Here is an 18,454-nt window from a genome sequence, read left to right as displayed (position 1 = left end):
CTGGAGTCAGGCTCCCTGCTCAGTGGGGAATCTGCTCCTCCCTTTCCTTCTACTCCTCCCCTGCTCGTGCTCTCTCTCTCTCACTCTGTCTGTCAAATAAATAAATATAAAAAGAAAGAAGTAAGGAAAGGAAAGGAAAGGAAAGGAAAGGAAAGGAAAGGAAAGGAAAGGAAAGGAAAGGAAGGGAGAAAGAAAGAGAAAGAAAGAAAGAAAGAAAGAAAGAAAGAAAGAAAGAAAGAAAGAAAGAAAGAGAAAAAGAAAGGAAGAAAGAAAAAGGAAGGGAAGGAAGGAAGGAAGGAAAGAAGGAAGGAAGGAAGGAAGGAAAAAGAAAGGAAGAAAGAAAATACTGGTTTTAGCCCCTTACTTTAGGCACTTACCATACCTTTTTTTTTCTCCCTAGTAGTTAGTTTTGGCTTTATGTGGATGTTCTCTCAGCTCTGTCACAGTTCACTTGGACAGGTTAGCTTGTGTCTGAGCACTCTTTTTCTCATTCTTAAGCTCCTACCCAGGAGCTTGGATTCTCAACCACCATCTGGAAAACAAAATATTATTATTAATCAGAGATGTGTTACAATTTGTTCATTTCCTACTCACTCCTTTTTTTCCAAAGCTACAGCCTGTGCCTCCAACTCTCCTGATTTCTTCTTGACTAACTTTTATGTGGTGATGTTTCTTTTCTTTTAATGGTGCCATTCATCCCTAAATGAATCAGCACAAATGAGATCAAGCTTAATGAGCCTTGGCACAGGTTTGATGAGCCTCCCACACTTTATAAATACGTCTACTGATTAGCCACCTCCCATGCATACACATTGTAACGGAAGCTATCACCACCACCACCCCTTCTCTTCTCTCCCAACTGCTTCACAAGTCTGTTGTTGGTTTGTGTTTCCTTTCCAGAAGGCCTGGTCCAAGTACTGGAATAAGTATGGTAGCTGTATAGAGCTTCATGGTACAGAAATAGTACAAGTCGCAGGCACACTTCCCTGCATAGTCCGTCTTCTGATTTTCATACTTCTTGGTATTGTGTTGTATTTTCAATTGAAATTCCAATCCTTAAGGTCTCCTTTGACTGACTCTTTCAGCAAACTACCTTAATAAATTGCCTGATCTCCCAGACTTTGATAGTTTATTTTTTTTTTAAGACAGTTCATTCTTTCATGATCCATGTTAACTTCTCTGCAGGCAGGCATCATGAATTTTCATCATTAGCAGGTTTCTACTATCCTTTCTCTAAGTAGCTAGCAGATTGTAATCCATTCAAAAAACAAAAGAACCCTTGAGGAATATTGGCAAAGCCCTCATCTATACTTTCTAAACTCTGCTGTAAGGACAGATTAGCTTATTGGTTTAAACTCTGAACTGAACTTTGAGGCAACAGATTTGGCAACTCTGTCTCCAAACCCATATCTTTCATAGGCTTCTTTCTATGTCTCAGTAAATGGCCACTTCATGCCTTCAATTGTTCGGGCCCAAATCCTTTTACTCATAATTGATCTTTTCCTTATACTCTCTAGCCAATTTATTTTCAAGTCTTGCTTGTTTTTCCTTTAAAATATAACCAGAATGTGATCATTTCTCACTACTTCCACCCCGTGACAAATGAATAAACTCCAGGAGAAGACCCCTATGCCCATTTGCCTGTCTAAGTTTTAGGCCATCTACCTATTGCTCATACGGAGCCTTGACATAAAGGCTGATTAGGGAGATGGGTTCTGCTCCACACCACCTCCTCTTACTTTCTGTTGTTGTTTATTATTTGCTTTGATTCAGAAAGAGAGAGGACAAGGGAAAACTCTCAAGTCACTACTAGGTGATAGTAGGAGTCAAGGCCCAACGGCTGTTTCCTTGGGAAGGACTCAGCCCTTACCAGCTGAATATCTGTGTTTATGTATATGTGACAATTTGAAGATGAAAGGAAGAAGAGAAGAAAGTGAGAGAAAGTGTTTTTATAAAATCCTCTTCTTGAATTAAGAGGTAGTTTTGCATGATGGTCAGAGTGTGAACTCTGAGAGACCATCACCTTTGGTCTGAATCCTGCCAGTAGCCATGTGACACTGGCCAAATTCTTCTTTCTTTTTCCAGTTCTACTGAGAAATAATTGGCATCACCGTATAAATTTAAGGTGTATAGTATGATGGTTTGATTTATGTATGTTGTTGAATGATTAACACAATAGGTTTCGTTAACATTTATCATGTCACATAGATGCAATTTAAAAAAAGAAAGAAAATCCTTCGTGATGAGAGCTCCCACATATGGTAACCACAACTCTGATTTCCTTTTCTATGAGTTTGGTTTTTTGTTTTGTTTTGTTTTTAAGATGCCACATTGTAAGTGAGGTCCTACAGTATTTGTCTTTCTCTGTCTCACTTATTTCACTTGACATAATGCCTTCAAGGTCCATCCATGTTGTTGCAAACGATAGGATTTCCTTGTTTTTAATGGCAAAATAATATTTCATTGTATACATACACCATAGCTTCTTTGTCTCTTCATCTCTCAATAGACTGGTTGTTTCTGTCTTGGCTATTGTAAATAATGCTGCTATGAACATGGGAGTGCAGATACCTTTTTGAGTTAGTGTTTTTGTATCCTTTGGATATATTCTCAGTATTCTCAGCAGTGGAATTACTGGATCATATGGTAGTTCAATCTTTAATTTTTCGAGGAATCTCTATAATGTTTTCCACAGTGGATGTAGCTAGGCAAATTCTTTAATTTCTCTTTTCTCAGTTGCCTTTTTGAGATGGGGATAAGACTAGCATTTGCCGGAACATTACATCAAAAACTAAGGACGTACTGTATGGTGACTAACATAACATAATAAAAAATTATTATTAAAAAAAAAAAGACCAGCTTTTGCCTTACTGAATATCATTGTTGTGAAGATTAGGTAAGTTAGTACATATAAAGCAACTAGTCTTAATACATAGCAAGTGTGCAATGAATAGTTTGTTTTTTTCAAGTCAGTTTTCAAAGTCACATTGTGGACATTAGAATTCCTGATAGCATTGGGAGTTATAAACATTTTTGTGATGATACATATCTAGTAACCCCATTTCCGTCAGTTAGGGCTCCCTTGCCTTGTGCTGTGGAGAGCTGCTTAAAGCTATACATTAAGTGCTTTCATCTCCACAGAATCATCAGTCCTGACATCAGTCTAAAGTCCTCAGTATATTACCATTTACTCCAGTATATAAGGCAACAAGCTCTACCCATTCCTTTCCTTCTTTCCCGGCAATGGGATGGTTCATGCTTGGGCAAAGAGAGTGAAGTTTGTTTTTAGAGTAACATGCTAGTCTGCAGTATGAGTCTCATTAACTTCCTGCACCTTAGGCTTCCGTTAAAGCTGTCACTGCAATCAGCTAGAACTGACCAGGAGGAGTTACTGTCAAAGCTGGCATTCTTTACTTGACATCCTTTTTATAGAAGTCCCATCACAACTGCTTCTCAGTAATTTAGCTTTTCCTAATGTTCTTTCTACGCTAATATCCAGGAACGTGTAAACAAGGACAAGAGCGATTTGGTGATAAAGAACAAGTTGTTTAGGGCTCCTGTCTATTGAAAATTGCCTGACAGCATGGGATGGAATGGGCCAGGGGTGGATTTGACAAGTTCCTTTGTCCAACACCAGCCAATCAACCGAATTTTTTCCTCATTATCTCTTTTGGCTTCCATGTTTGTTTGCTTGTTTAATTGTTTGTTTGTTTTTCTGTTCTCTATCCTGATTTTTTTTTCCCCAGCTGTATCTGTTGTCCTTCCCCCACTGCATTTTACTATGTCTCTATCTGTACCTTATAGAAGATAACTCGATATTTATATTCTACATTAGAAAACGTTCTAAATCCTCTTTTTTCTGTTAGGATCAAAAGATTATCTTCAATTAAGGCGAACTGTGAACTTCAGTGTGCTCAATGGGAACGCTATTGTTCTTTTAGGTGGGATAATTTTTCACTGTGGAATTTCCCCTGGCATTGCAGGATGGTAAACGTCCCTGGCCTCAGTCCCAAGTGCCAGTGACACATCTCCAGTCATTGTGACCACCAAAAATGCCTTCACACACAAACACCTCACAAAGTAATGGTGGAACCTCTCCTTTAGAACCACTGCCAGCTAGGCAACTAGAAGCATATCTGCAAACCCTGGCTTGGCTGCTTGTCATCAAATGTTCTTTGTAATTTGATGGAGCAATTTAATTGCCAAAGTTTTCATGTCTACTGAAAATTTAGCTATTAAAGCTACTACAGTTGTCCCATTCTGTGACTGTACCAGCTACACTTTTCAAAATTCAAGATTTAGGAAAACCAAGATGTTTATTGGTAGGATATATATATATATATTTTTTGCATATATAAATAATATTTTCTTAAGAAAAATATTAAGTTTTCATAAAGTTACTGGTTTATGAAACAAGTATGTGAAAATGACTTGTAACTTTCTCAAAGTATACTCATTTTTAATTGAGAGAATTAGTTTTTCTCTTTTTGAAAGTAATTTAAAAATATACTACAAAGTACATAATGCTTCAGAATCTCTTATACTAGTGATTTGTAATTTTGCACAGTAAGAATATAATGTTTTAGTTTGCTAGTGTTATACAACAATTTAGTTATAAATGTTCTTTATTCTTTTATATTTCAGAGAAAGAGATTTGAAGAAAACTGGGCACAGGCTCAGCAAAACCAAACAGAAGAGAAGCAGGAAAAGAAATAAAAAGCAGAACAGTCATAGTAAAATCATGGGGGAAAACTCATTTGAAACCTTAAGTTATCATACGCTAGGAGATCAGGATCCATCTCAGAGTGAAGAGGAAGACTTGGAAGACACCAAAAGAGAATTGGCGTGCACCTGCACTGGTGGACTGGGAAATGAACAAGGAGATTTCGTGAACAGCCACAGAGATGAAGTATGGAAAAGCATAAATCCTGAAGATAGTTTTCCAAATGTTGTATCTGTAGTTGAGCTGGACAATACACCAAAAAATTACCTCCCTAAAGAGAATGATGATTCGTTTCTAAATATGTCATTGATGCCAAATGAAAACTCTGTTACTTGCCCAGTAATGACTCAGAATCTTTCCTGCGTAGCAAGTGATGACTGCTCTGGCACGAAGGTAGGAAAGCATCCTGGAAATAGGCATCCCACGGCATTAGACATCCAGGGCAGATCCACTGACATCCCTGGCTCATTTATGCAGAAGAGAGAGAAAGTACATAAAAGACTCCAGAATGAAACAATTCTGTACCCTCAGTGTGGGTCCAGAACCTCAGATAAAGGTTTAAGAAAGGAACAAGGAGTAAATGCAACTAAAAACAATTATTGGGCTTTTTTTTCACACAATCCATCTGATGAAGAATTACAGCTGGGCTCTGAGAGACAAACCTGTTTGGGGAGCTGGCCTGAGGGACCTCATAAGTTTATATATGAACAAAGACCAAAGAAGGATAGATGGCAAAAGCTGGCCTCTCCAGACAGCCGGGGGCAATTGATTACATTGATCTCCACTTCTGAAGAAACTTCAGTACCAGGAAGCAGTCCAGAAACATTGGTAGAGGAGAAGCTAGTGATAGAAAATGAAGATTTGTCACCTTCAACTGAGAATACAGATTCAATCATAGCAACAGAAACAAGTATCTTTAGAAGCTGCTTGCCTAAACTGGATATCCCTAAAAGTGACTTACACTCCGCAAAGAATAAGAAAAGGAGAGAGAAAAGAATTTTCAATTTGGCACCAAACTTTAACTTACTGGCACAGAGCTATATCAATGTAAAAGAAAGAGGGGGATGTGGCTTGTTAACAGAAAGCCATGGACTAAAAATTATTTTGGAAGAAGAAAAAGATAGAATTTCAGAAATAAATAATAAAGAGGAGAATACACAAAAACTTATGACCTTTAATCATCATCCATCATGGTTTTACTTTGATATTTTCAAAGACCCTCCTCTAAATGTTGGTCGACCATCTTATTCTCATTACCTGCCGTTTAACAGACACTCTGTATATTTTTACAAAAACCCTGTTCCTTCTCTTGTGCTACAATATACATCTAGCTTTCGGATGGTATCTTTTACAAGCAAGAAATCATTTTTGACTTTCAAATCTCAGACAAGAGTAGATAACCAACTAAGTGACATAGGATTTAGTTCTTCAGAAATTTCAAGTAGCCAGCCTGATCCTTTGAACTCCGTTAGGGTCACTTCTGATCTTCACTTTTTAAATGAAAGTTTTGATGAGAAGCTGAAGACATGGGAAGAACCTAAGCCATCACAGTTCTTGCAAACTGAGAATAACCAAGATTTAACGAGCATTGGCTTTGATTCCCTTGAGCTGCAATTATCACAAGGGTTTGCCTTTCAACTAGTAAAGCTTTTTGGATCCCCTGGAGTTCCAATGGGTAAATTGTGTTTATTCGCTCTAAATAAAAAGTCCAGTTTAACATATATGAGTAATTCTTTGAAGTGTTCCTATCTTGTGTTAGTGATTTCATGCAGTATTGATCTCATGATGCTTTTCAGCAGTGGAAGTAGAGAATCCATGGCAAATGGTGCTTCAGAGTCACGTGCCCACCTCCGCCTAGAGGACCGGCAGTCTTCATTGTCTTTGAACACTTAGAATCCTTGGACTCTCGATATATATAGACACTGAGAAGAACAAAGGATGAGGCAGGCAAATAGTAACTATGTAACAAATAGAGATGGGTTACCTTTTTATTATTTAATCTTTCTATTTCATGCATTTCCCTTATTTGGCACACGACCCTTTTCTTTCTCATTCACAGTATGGCTCGTAGATATGAGAATAGGAAAGAGAGGGGAAGAGTGAAGATTAAATGATGAAAAAATATCTGAAATAAGTTGAGTTTAAGTTTTACAACTATCTGAGAAAGATACTGAAAAGATTAAGAAGGAGTCTGACTGGTTGACTTGAAAGATTCCTTCTGGCTATTGTTTTCGGAAATGAAAAACCCACCTGTGGTTAAAACACATGAAAATGTTTTTGTAACATTCTAAGTAAAACTCTAAGTAATTTTTTTCTAAATAATAAACATGTTTAAGATGCTAAATGTCTTAAACAGGAAATGGAGCACATATCCCCATTTTTCCTTATCTGTAAATCAGTTGGAGTGTTAGTGATTTCCTGGTTGAATGTGTCCCCTTCCTTGGGGACAGAAATTGTAAGAGCTGGGAAGTCAAAGCTCCAATCCCCACAGTTCTCCTGTATCTTCCTGATGTTCTTTCTTTTCTACACCTATCAGGATCTTTGGGCCCTGTTCTTGTCTCACAGCTTATCTTCCAGAGGTTTTTATTTTGCTCCTAAATTCCTGCTGTTCTGGACAGAATTGGTCCTCAGAACCCAGACCTGAGATTGGCTAAGTCTCAGGGCGAGGGATCACAATTAGTACCACAACCTGCTCTTCAGGTTCTAGCATGACATTTGTCATTTTTGTAAACTTTGCCTATATTCACATCTTAAACTGTTTGCTGCAATATGCTATCCTTCTAGATGCACCAATTAAAAAAATTTAACTGCATTTGCTTTAGGGAATTTTAAATGATGAATGAAGTCATTTTAGGCCAGGGGTCTTAGTCCTAGGTCTATATTTTAAAATTACATACAAAAATTTTTGTGTCATTCTGGACCATTTTCCTGCTACAGTTCGTAGATTTTATCAGCTTCTGGGGCGGGGGAGAGGGGGTGGCAGCACATGACTCAAAAAGATTAACAATCACTGCCTTAGATCAGCATCAGAAAGCATGAAGGCACTGGCGTGAAAAGATTCTAAACCTCGTCCTCCCTTGAACGCACAATACCATCATAATCAATAATAACGATCAAGCATCCATTAATTAAGCTTTGGAAAGCTTTCTAGAGAAAATAGACCTCATTCATCAAATAGCTTACCTTCTAAATGGGGAGACGAGACTAACACAAAACAAAATTATTGCACATAGAAAATATAAATGACAAGCTTATGAATATTTTATGAGCGAGGTTAGCAGTGCTTAAGGGATTGTTGAAAGAATATGGGGTTATGGTTTTGGGGGGATGGCTTCAATGTGGAAGTGAATTATAAGCAGTGCTCATACAAATGTGGCTGAAAGGAAAAATATAGGGAAAGAATTTCACGTTTGGATATGGCACGTGCTTAAAAAAGGAGAGGAGAAAACTCTAAGTGGAAACTCTGCCGATTTGTTCGGCCATATTGGACAAGTGAAGCTCTCATGTATCTGTGGCCAGTGGCCTTATAAATGAGTCAGGGAACTCGAATGAATCTTAGCTTTAGGAGGGATTATATAGAAAAGGCACACCAGGCCTGAAGAAACCAAACTACTATGTTGCCAGGGACATGTGAGTATAGGAAAAATATTTTGTATGGTTTGGTAAGACTGATACGTATGTATCAGTGTTTGGACTTATTTGTGACCATCTTATTTGTCTGTGAGGATTTTGCCCCCAGACACTCTTATGTGGAAGGAACAGTTTGCAAGAAGACTAAACTTGCTATAGTTGCACTGTTTATACCTGTCACAAGAAAAGATGACTGCCTAAATTCTATGTCCTGTGACAGTACCACTTGAAGCTATTACATATATAGTAGTACATTTAATATTATATAATATGTATGCACTATTGAGATATATATATATATATTTGTACTTAATGAGACTAAGAGCTATGATATGTATCATTTTGCATGTACAGATAAGTATTTTCATTGAGTCGGGATACTGTTTACTAATAAATCCCCGGGACAGACTTAACTCCTGCTTTAGCCATCAGTGAAATATTTTCCAAACCAGGCTTTTACCATTATGTCAGTCTAAATATCATGTTTGCATATCTTCACATTTAGGGTAAAAATCTGTATGACATTAGAGGTGAAATTTGTTCCTTTATATTTTCACAGAATCTTTGTTGCCTGATGACTGTGTGGTTTCTCTCGACTGGGGGACGCTGAAGATGATCTATCTGCAATGGAAGACATCAGTAGAGGTATATATTTATGGCTCTCAAGGAAGACCTTCTCTAACTGATTCCTTTAAAAAAAAAACACACAACAACAAACAATCAGAGAAAACCTGGTCATCAAATGTAATATGAAGGGCTACATCCCTTGTATTAAATTAGAGAAAAGACTGTATGTGGATGGGTGGAAAATACACGCTCTTTCAATTCGTCCCTAAGAGAAAGCTGTGTTTGATTCCCCAACACTGCTGTAGTGGAGGCTGGTGTGAGGGCCGACGGTGGATGGCTGACATGCCCATATTAGGAGAGCCCTTTCTTCATTTCGTCTTTTCTCCTCTTGAGCCCTCAGTCTTATCCTGTTGTGATAGAGTAAGAGCTACACATTAGATTCATATTTATTTGACTTGGAAACACCTCATTCTTGGTGTTTTCTGTTGGTCCATAGTGAGAGACATGACTATTCTGACAGGCTGTTAATTTTCCAGGTAGGGGGAGGAAGACTGAGGAAGGTTAGAAAGGTAATAGAAATTCTGGAAAAGGCAGCAGTGGGGAGAGAGTTGACATTAGTTGGTAGTGATTTAAATGTTCCCAGAGGCAATGCTAGGGGTACATTATGAGATAAATGGTAAAAGCAAGATTTAGTGAAACATAAAATTATATAGTTCGGGATAGTAGGTATTTCTTAACTGTTCATATAAGCACAGGTGTGGGAAAAGTAGATTTGTTTTGTGTGTCCAGTTAGTAAAACCAAATACATTTTTCTAAACTTCTTATTTCTTTTCACTCCCCATAGAGAACTTGTTGCTGCCCAAACACACACACACACACACACACACACGCACACACTCATACACACTCATACACAACCCCAAAATTTTAAATGTTTAAATGGACATTTGTGGTTATTAGGTTTCTTTTGCCATTTTGAGAATATTCCTACATGAGTTAAATGATGATGCGAGCTTAATTCCAATTCCAAATATTAATCATTATTATATGTATTTTAATTACAATTTCTAGAAAAGACAGAAGAAGATTGGTTAAAAATGAGAATTTCTGGAACCGTAAGTACAACTTATTCCAGAGACCTCTGTATGCTCAGAAGGAAGTGGATGTTGACATTATTCGGTTGTAATAGCTCTATGTACCACAATTGAAGAGTAAATATAAAAAATGTAGTCTGTTACTATAGCAACCCTGTGTGCCATTGCACATGTGATTTTCCATTTCCTTTAAATGTAGATCTTTTTGTGAAATACAACAAAGCTTAGACTGTTATTACCAAATTTATTTTCCAACTTGATTGGTTAGAACATATTTTAGAGCATTCTGTCAACACCCAGTTTATGAGGGATTACCACCCCCACCCGTCTGCCCCAGATTGTTGTGTGATGAGAGCTGGGAATTAGGGATATAGGTTATATTTAAATATTAAAAAATTCTCTAGGAAAGGAGGTAAAACATGTAGATAGACTCACGTTATATTTTAAACTTGACATGAGGCTGACTTTAAAATAAACACATTGCACTTTTTTTCAAATGCCTAAATTATGAAATAAACACAGCTGCTATGATTTTAGTGTATATGTGTCTGCATTTGATAAGAATTGAATGCACTCTGCATTTACCATATGTTTTCTTTCTTCCTTTTAATCTTATTTCTAAGAGTTTTCTGTGTTTCCATTTCTCAGCGGGAAATACGCATATACCCAGTAAAAATGTTTTTTGTTTCTTTTAAACCTGGTTCTGCTGCAAGGAGAAAGACTAAAGGTTTGGGAGAAGGGTCTGGGATTTGGAGGGACCGCTGGAAAATGTGGAATAAATGTAGTCTTCTGAGGAGGGATAAGAGGCCATGAGGAATTCCAGAGAAAGCAGGTGAAGAAATTCATTTATTCATTCAACATTTATTTATTGAGTTACCTCAATTCAGACACTGTTGTATACCCAGAGGCTCTAGCAGTGAAAACAGTCCTGCCCTCATGGAGTTTATGTTGGGACTGAAGTTAGGAAGAGAGTGTTTTCCCTCCCCCTCCTTGAGACACGTGGCCCTAGTGGGACACTGGTACCAGCTGCGTGCAGCCAGCATGGACATATTTGACTGTGGCCAATTTGAGATTTCCAGCTGCTGAATTTGGATGTTTTGTGTCAAGGACACTTTCTGGATGATACTTTTGATTTTTATATTCATCTTCCACATTCATGCTAGACTGCCTTCTGGTCTTCTCCTGCAGAGCAGTCACCCCTAATTATTACTCTTTTCTTGTGGGGGAGCTTTATGGGCGTTATAGCTATGGACAGGTTTTTTTACAATTACGAGAACATGCCTCCCTGTTTTGTGTCTGGCATAATGTACTGATTAGTGGGCCTCGAGGGGTAGATAGAAATGTATAGAAGGAAATAGGAGGAGAATGTGGTTGGCTCTAGAAGCCCCAAGTCCCTGCTTGTTTCAAAATCCTCTTCCTGCCCGTCACCAGGGTGTTTTCTTGTCGCCTGGGGAAGGAGGTGGGGCAGAGTGCTGGAAGGAGAATGGGTTCCCTGCTTGAAGCTACTGCTGGCTGGCTGTCTGACCTTAAACAAGACAGCCTCTCGGAGCTTCAATTTCTTCGCCTGTAAAAAAACAGTTTTATAACAGCAACCTGGCATGGGAATATTAAATGAGGATTAGCAAAACAACTTGTGCTAGTACATAGCATAGTGCCTGAAAAATAATAGGCTCTTAGAAGGTTAATTCCCTTTCTCTAAATACCTCTTTGGGTTAAAGCATTGTGTTTGAAATGTCCAGGCAGAACAGAAATTGTGTTATCCAGGAGAGCAACACATTGACTCAGTAAACTTGGTAACACAGTTGCATGAATTAGTGTACTTATTATTAACTTTCTCATGTAAACAGCTGGATCCTCAGGGAATGGGGCAGAGAACAGGTTTGGATTTGGAGACAGGAGGCGGGGAACGGTGAGGGAGCCTGAGCCTCTCATATGAGGCAGGACCAGGCAGGGTGTGGGGACTGTGGGGTCAGAGGAAAGACCTAGATGCCAGGGGAGTGGCATAAAGAGGGAAATACCCGAGAAACTGACAGCAGACTCCATGTAGGTCACCGTTTTGTCTAGACTTGTTTGGCCTGTGTTTTGTTTGTAGTTGAATTCTTCGGTCTTCCTGGTGCTGTTGAAGATCCTACCCATCAAGAAAGAGTGCTCAGTGCCCACCCAAAGGATGATTTTCAGCGCTATACTCCTGGGATACCAAAATTGGTTTGGATAATCTGTCCAACCGTTCTTGATTAGTTTTCTGAATAATAAAAAACTCAACAAAAGAGGTAACAACTTGAACATTTTATTATCTAATTTTGAAGATGTTTGCCCTACTTTAATTTGTTTTATGGAAGAAAATAAGGCACCAAAAACGTTAGTAGTTTATTTTAAAAATCGCATCATGGTGGAAGGGTAGGCCTTACATCCAAGTATGGGTCTGTGATTCCATTTCTAAAATGCTGAAATCCAAAAAGCTCTGAAAATGAAAAGTTGTTTTTGTTTTGTTTTGTTTCTTAAATGTTCAGCATTAAAACTAAGTTGGGAGCAAAACTTGACTCAAACAGGTTAACTTTACTCCTTATTTATCCTACCTAATGTGTCCATTCAGACATTTCATTGCAGAAATATTAATGTGTTAAATTACTATGGGCTGCCCAGCCCCCACTCAGAATGTAAGTTTATATATGTATACACATACACACATACTGTACACAGACAAAAAAACAAACACACACTTTCTGAATTCTGAAATAGAGCTGACCTCAAGGATATTGGTTAGGGATTGTGGGATTTGCACCATACTACAGGCAACTATCTTTTTAAATTCTGTTTTAGTTTAGTGGAATTTAACAAACTTCAAATATGAAAACTCATATTTGAAAAATAGAAATGAGGGGCAATTACTCACTGTTCAACATGTAGGCATTTTCTTAATCCCCTTTTGTCAGAAAGGGAGCCCGGACTGTCTTATCTTACCTCCTACTCCACCCATCCTGTCTGATCTCCAGGGAATCTACCGCCAGGGTTCTCCAGGAGGTGGGCAATTGCCTGACTCTGGATGTTCCTTTCTTAAACAGACTTTCAACCAGCCTTCCTGTTTACAGCCTCATCTCTAGCCTCAAATCTTCTAGTTCCTGACATTTTAGGGGTCATGCAGGGTAAATTGTGTTGACTCGCGGCTTTCTATAAGTCAGGGGTTTTTGTTTGTTTGTTTTTGCCAAATTAATTAACACTTGGCCTTTGCTCTCTAGTTTTCCAAAATTTCGTTGCTGTAATCTTCTTTTTTTCTTACAGTTTATGCTTAAATATAATAACAAAACAACCCCCCCAAAAGCATTTTAGTGGGGTTTCAAAGAGGGAGTGGCAATTAAATATTTGTGTTCCATCTGCCATCTTTACTGGGAATTGAGGGCTTTTTAAAAATAGCTCTATTTTCCCCCTTATGCTCATTTCGTACAGCTTTAGTTCATCTTTCTACCAGATGGTGGGTCTGTTCCAGATGGAGACCAGGGTCTCCAGTGTTTGCTTGAACTCCTCAAGAGTCTTGCTCTCTCTGTAGGCTCCTAGAGCCATTGTGAAACTGGACTTGCTCTTGCCCGAGGATGGGATGATTTCAGGGAAGGACGACCAGTGTTAGTGTCGAGGCATAGACAGCTGCAGAGGGGACTCTGGCATCTGGCAAATCGTTGCTTTCTTTGGGGCCTTTATCGGTGATATTTATGGATTTCTTGGGACTACATTAGAATCCACACTGCCATGCCTTACCCAAGGGTAGTATTATAAATATTTAACAATGACTATGGCATGAGGAGTGACCAGTTCTGAAACACCTCTATGCTATACTGATGCAAACCTGCTGACCATCTATCCAGGCTCATACCTGGGTTCCAGAATGTGCCCAGCTTTCTCCTGTCTTTATTATCTTGCTCTAATTTCAGAATGGAGCTTTAGAAAAATGGGCTGGGGCTACTTTCTCCTGCTCCTGGGCTTCCTCCTTAAAGATTATAGTCCTCAGGAGCCCTTGTGCACAGTGGGAAACAGGTGGTGTGGAAAAGAAGATTCAGTCCTCACTTTGGGGAAGGGGTGTGGCACTAAAAAGAATAAGGGATGGGTTGTGGGAGGCAGAGGCACAGTCAAGTTTGTCCAGAGAACATTCCGCAGGGCAGACCTCTCCCAGGCTATCAGAGTCCCTGCATTTCCCTGTCAGTTCAGCCGAGTAGACATCCATGTGCTGCATTATTTCTCTTCCCTTGTCTCCCCTCCCCTAACTTCTAGCTTCCTGCAGCCTCCATCTGACTTCTAGGGGAAGAATGAGGAAGAGTCAGGAGGGAGAAGTGTCAGTAGAGAGGAGGACAGGGTCCTATCTCTGACGGCTCAGACTGTGCAGAAAGTGTCAGCAGGTGCAGTGGAGCTGCTGGAGAAATCAGGAGTCCACCACACAAACAACTAAGCAGCCAAAGGTAGACATCTTTCTGGTCCTTTCCATTTATGCCACTTATATATAACAAGAGGAATATGTATGTGGATAAGACCAATTTGACTGTCTTTGAGGAAAAAAATTCAGGAAATTTTTGATAGGGGAAGAGAAGACATAGGATTAGAGAGAATTGGGAAAGCTGCTGCCAAATATTTTAACTGGTTTGACTGTGTTCCCGGGTCTTTGGTTAGACTGCTTCGGAAGCTCCATCTTGGTCCCAGACTTTCCGCCATCCTGGCATGTCTGGGGTAGAAACCTTGGGCTCATTTATAATGAAGCATTCCAAATCCTGGGTTATTTGGAGCTGTAGTTTTGAGGGTTAAATTCTTGGTTTTCCTTGTTCTTCTTGGGCACCTCCTTATTTTTCCATGTCTTTTAAACAGTAGTAATTAGAGAAACATTTGAATGTTTCTTCATTTGCTGAAAATGACTTATAATTTTCTTTACATCTGTCATGGTCATGGTTCCTAGTGCAGCAAAGTAAGATCGTGCTGGTCATCACGTAAGCGAGAAACGGAACAGAACCCTAGAGCTGAAAAGTTGGTTGGATGAAATGAGGACACTAAGGAGTATTATCACAGGGACCCTCTGACTCGGGTGTAGCCCAGATCTCTGGAGGCTGTCACCCAGAGAGAACCAGCAAAGATCTGAATGCAGCTCATAGCAAGTGGATCTCAGATCTGTCAATATGTTTACTGACTGTTTACTCCTTAGAGGACATTATCATGATCTTTGTTTATTCTTAATATTTAATAAATCCCAAGATCACACTTATCTATTGAGAAAGTAGTTCAGGTCCACATACAATTATTGAGCACCTCCTGAATGTCAGGCTGTGTTGTTAGATCTGGGGGTGACAAGGGTGGCGCTGCTCCTACTTAGCAGTCTAGTGGGGGGAAACAGATACACAGCTAACTTTAAGCAGTGTGGTTTACAGGAATAAATCAGAAAAGACAGCCAGAGCTTGTTGACTAGTTAAATGTGGGGGTCGAAAGAAAGGAAAAGCATCTAGAGCCACTTTCAGGTACTGCTGTCCATTTTCTCCTCCTTGAAGCTTTTTCCCTGAACCTCCATACATGTCTCTCTATTTTAGAGTTCTGTCTGCTTCGCTGATCATTCTCTCCTACTCTCCTTTGGCAGGTCCACTTCAAAGGCACAGTACTTAAATGCTGGTGTCTCCAGGGCCCCCTCTTCAGCTGTCTGCTCTATTTGTCTATCTTCTTCTCAGAGGGCAAGGATTTCCAAAGCTCTGTCCCTAGCTCAGACCCTCTTCTGAGCAACACACTCATAATCCTCAGCCTCTACTAGGTTGTTCCCTCTGCCAGACACTGCAGACTCCATATGCTAAAACCTCTAGACCCCAAAGCTGTGCCCTATCCCACATTGCCTGGGACCCCCTCTGGAGAAGGAAATAGAAGTGGTTTGAGGTCTCATGCAGCACTAATAGAAATACACTAGCCACATATGTAATTTAAACTTTTCTAGTAGCCACACTAAAAAAGCAAAAAGAAACAAGTGATATTATGTTTAGTTATATATTAACCCAACATACCAACATATTATCATTTCAACACATAATCAATATAAAAATTACTGAGATATTTTACATTTTTTTTCATACTGAACCTTCAAAATTCAGCGTGCATTTTAATCTCAATTTGCACTAGCCGCATTTCAAGTGTTCAAGAGGCCCGTGTAGCTAGTGGCTCCTGTATTGTACAGTGCAAGTCTAGGATGAAAAAGGTAGTATTTGAGGCTGGGCAGAAACACTCTTATAAGAAGTATGATAGCATACATAGAGGATACCTACATTTAAGCATCACTATTTTTGAGTCGTGTGTGTTCTCTGTTCCTTATGGTTTTCCCCTAATATTTAGGGAAGCTTTTGAAATTTTAGTTTTCTCAGCAGTGCCAAGATCCTTCCTCTGATTCGGGAAAGCTAGAGCAGCTCATCTCCCTGCCCCCACCTCTCCAGGGAAATTCCAAGGGGAAGGTGCGATTCTCAGCACACAGCCCCTTCCCTACTTGCACCCTTTTTTCCAAAGTTTATTATGAAATCTCTGGATTTTGTTTCAGAAGGAAATTGCTTTTCTTCACAATTTCTTTTCAAAGTTTTCATACCTTAGCTGCCAGAAACAAAATGAATTTACTTTACAATAATTATTACAGCCAAAGCCACCAGATATCCGGGATTTTTCCAGCATGGTATTTTCAATATTGTCTCTTTTGGTCCATGCATCTTGAATTTTGGTTCAAAAAATAGGATCACTCTATCACACTCTTGAGTGTGAAATATTGGAGAGTGCTATGGTGATCAAGCAACTGGCACTCACCAGTTCCTGGAACTTAGAACTTAATTCTGGATACTTCTCTATGAATGCTTTCAGCAGGCTGCTCCTTTCCCTGGGGAGCTGAAATCCTTCCAGAGAGGCCGTGTCTTTTCAGGTGGCAGCAGAGCAAGTTCCTGGGCCGTACAGGTCTTCTCATGAGACCTACTTTATGCTACTGTCGATAGATCAATCTGAGTTTTAAGGAGTGCTTTTTCTGATGAGAGTTAAAGTTATGTAGAGGCAACAAAGCTTTCTAAGAATATTTTTGGCAGGCTAAAAAGGATAAAAAAAAAAAAAAAAAAAAAAAGAAATGATACAGGCCCCGGGACAGCGGTATTAGCCGCTGGGACACTAGCCAGATACTGGTACTCACAAACTGGGGGAGACAATAGACTTTACTGTTACGATTCAAGATGCTGTTCACGTTCTTTAATCATCGACTACAATTATTTCACTTTCAAGGTCTAAGCCAGTCGGGGGTGCGGTGGAGGAGGGCTGTTGCAGAGGGCCTGACTTCCATGGCGGGCGGCCCGGGGAAGTATCTCAGTGTCCCACCGGGCAGGCCCTCTCCCCTCAGGACGAAGGACGCCGAAGGCAAGGGAGGGAGTCGGAGAGCGGGGCAGGGGTCGGGGGGTGGGGAGCGTCACCCAGGCTCTCCTGGCTGCCAGTCTCCCAGCGTCCCCAGCTTTCCAGGTAGGGACGCCCCCTCCCACGCAGCGCGGTTCGCTCGGGTGGGAAGGAGGGGCTGGGCTCCGAGCGCCCGCCCCTCCATCTATCACATGGCCGGAGAGCCACAAAAACAACAGCTTTGGCCAAGACCGTGACTTCAGGAAAGGGAACCCAGGGCTCTCGCAGCCAGCCCCCACCCCATGGAGGAGAGTTTTCTTGAATCCTTTGGGAGGCTGAGCCTCCAGCAGCAGCAGCAGCAGAACCCTCGGCCGCCGGCCCCGCCGCCCCCGCGTGGGACACCTCCGCGCCGCCACAGCTTTAGGAAACACCTCTACCTCCTGCGAGGCCTCCCGGGCTCGGGGAAAACTACACTGGCCAGGTAATGACAACGGCCTGGGCGCCGGCGCGCGGACCCCGGCCGAGCGAGCCCCTGCCCGGAGCCGCGCCGCCCCGCGNCGCCCCCGCGTGGGACACCTCCGCGCCGCCACAGCTTTAGGAAACACCTCTACCTCCTGCGAGGCCTCCCGGGCTCGGGGAAAACTACACTGGCCAGGTCCTGGCCCCGGCCGGAGCCTGGCTGCGGAGGAGCCCGCGCCGCCCCCGGTGCCCGCTCGGGCGCGGGCCGGGAGAGGAGGGCGGCCCGTCCTGTTTGTTTCCATGCTGCGCTTTCCCGGGAGGACGGATTTCGGCACTGCGCCTTGCGCAAGCCCCAGAGGGCACTGGCCACTGCCCGGTCGCCGTGTCAGGCCCCGGGCCAGCCGGGCCGAGGGAGCCTCCGCCGCCCCCGGCCTCCCCAGCCCGGGGTCGGGAGGCCCGCAGGGATTCTTCTTCAGGAACCCCGGTGGCGACTGCAGAGAAAACCGCGGGGCCGCCCGCTAGCGCGCAGGCACCCGCCACAGTGCGTCAACAGGCGTTTTAAACCGGAGCGGAGAAACGCGAGGGCCAGGGGGCGGGAGGGGGGGCCGAGGCAGCAGTGGCC

At 41.3% G+C, this 18,454-nt stretch overlaps 2 protein-coding genes across 9 annotated transcripts in view; both read left to right on the top strand.

The window, feature by feature from the left end:
• The window catches only part of N4BP2L2 (NEDD4 binding protein 2 like 2), a 75,199-nt gene extending 62,911 nt beyond the window's left edge, over positions 1-12,288 (top strand). For 2 of the 5 annotated variants that reach the window (XM_011223643.3, XM_011223641.3), the window contains exons 7-10: positions 4,645-6,398; positions 8,913-8,998; positions 9,992-10,035; positions 12,107-12,240. In XM_011223643.3, coding sequence (XP_011221945.2) covers positions 4,645-6,398; positions 8,913-8,998; positions 9,992-10,015 — 1,864 coding nt within the window. In that variant the 3' untranslated portion in view covers positions 10,016-10,035; positions 12,107-12,240. Of the gene's footprint in view, positions 1-3,866; positions 3,942-4,644; positions 6,399-8,912; positions 8,999-9,991; positions 10,036-12,106 lie in introns of all 5 variants that reach the window. The other 3 variants (XM_019798580.2, XM_034665048.1, XM_034665049.1) reach the window with 3 other exon arrangements.
• Positions 12,289-17,109: 4,821 nt separating this feature from the next.
• The window catches only part of N4BP2L1 (NEDD4 binding protein 2 like 1), a 28,264-nt gene continuing 26,919 nt past the window's right edge, over positions 17,110-18,454 (top strand). The window contains exons 1-2 of one of the 4 annotated variants that reach the window (XM_034665050.1): positions 17,421-17,797; positions 17,972-18,028. In XM_034665050.1, the coding sequence (XP_034520941.1) occupies positions 17,676-17,797; positions 17,972-18,028 (179 nt within the window). In that variant the 5' untranslated portion in view covers positions 17,421-17,675. Of the gene's footprint in view, positions 17,855-17,971; positions 18,029-18,454 lie in introns of all 4 variants that reach the window. The other 3 variants (XM_034665052.1, XM_034665051.1, XM_002918222.4) reach the window with 3 other exon arrangements.

This window comes from Ailuropoda melanoleuca, chromosome 7, assembly GCF_002007445.2.
Source record: "Ailuropoda melanoleuca isolate Jingjing chromosome 7, ASM200744v2, whole genome shotgun sequence".
In the NCBI taxonomy this organism is placed as follows: domain Eukaryota; kingdom Metazoa; phylum Chordata; class Mammalia; order Carnivora; family Ursidae; genus Ailuropoda; species Ailuropoda melanoleuca.
Note: the sequence above shows the minus strand (reverse complement) of the source record. Positions and strands in the feature narration are given on the sequence as shown.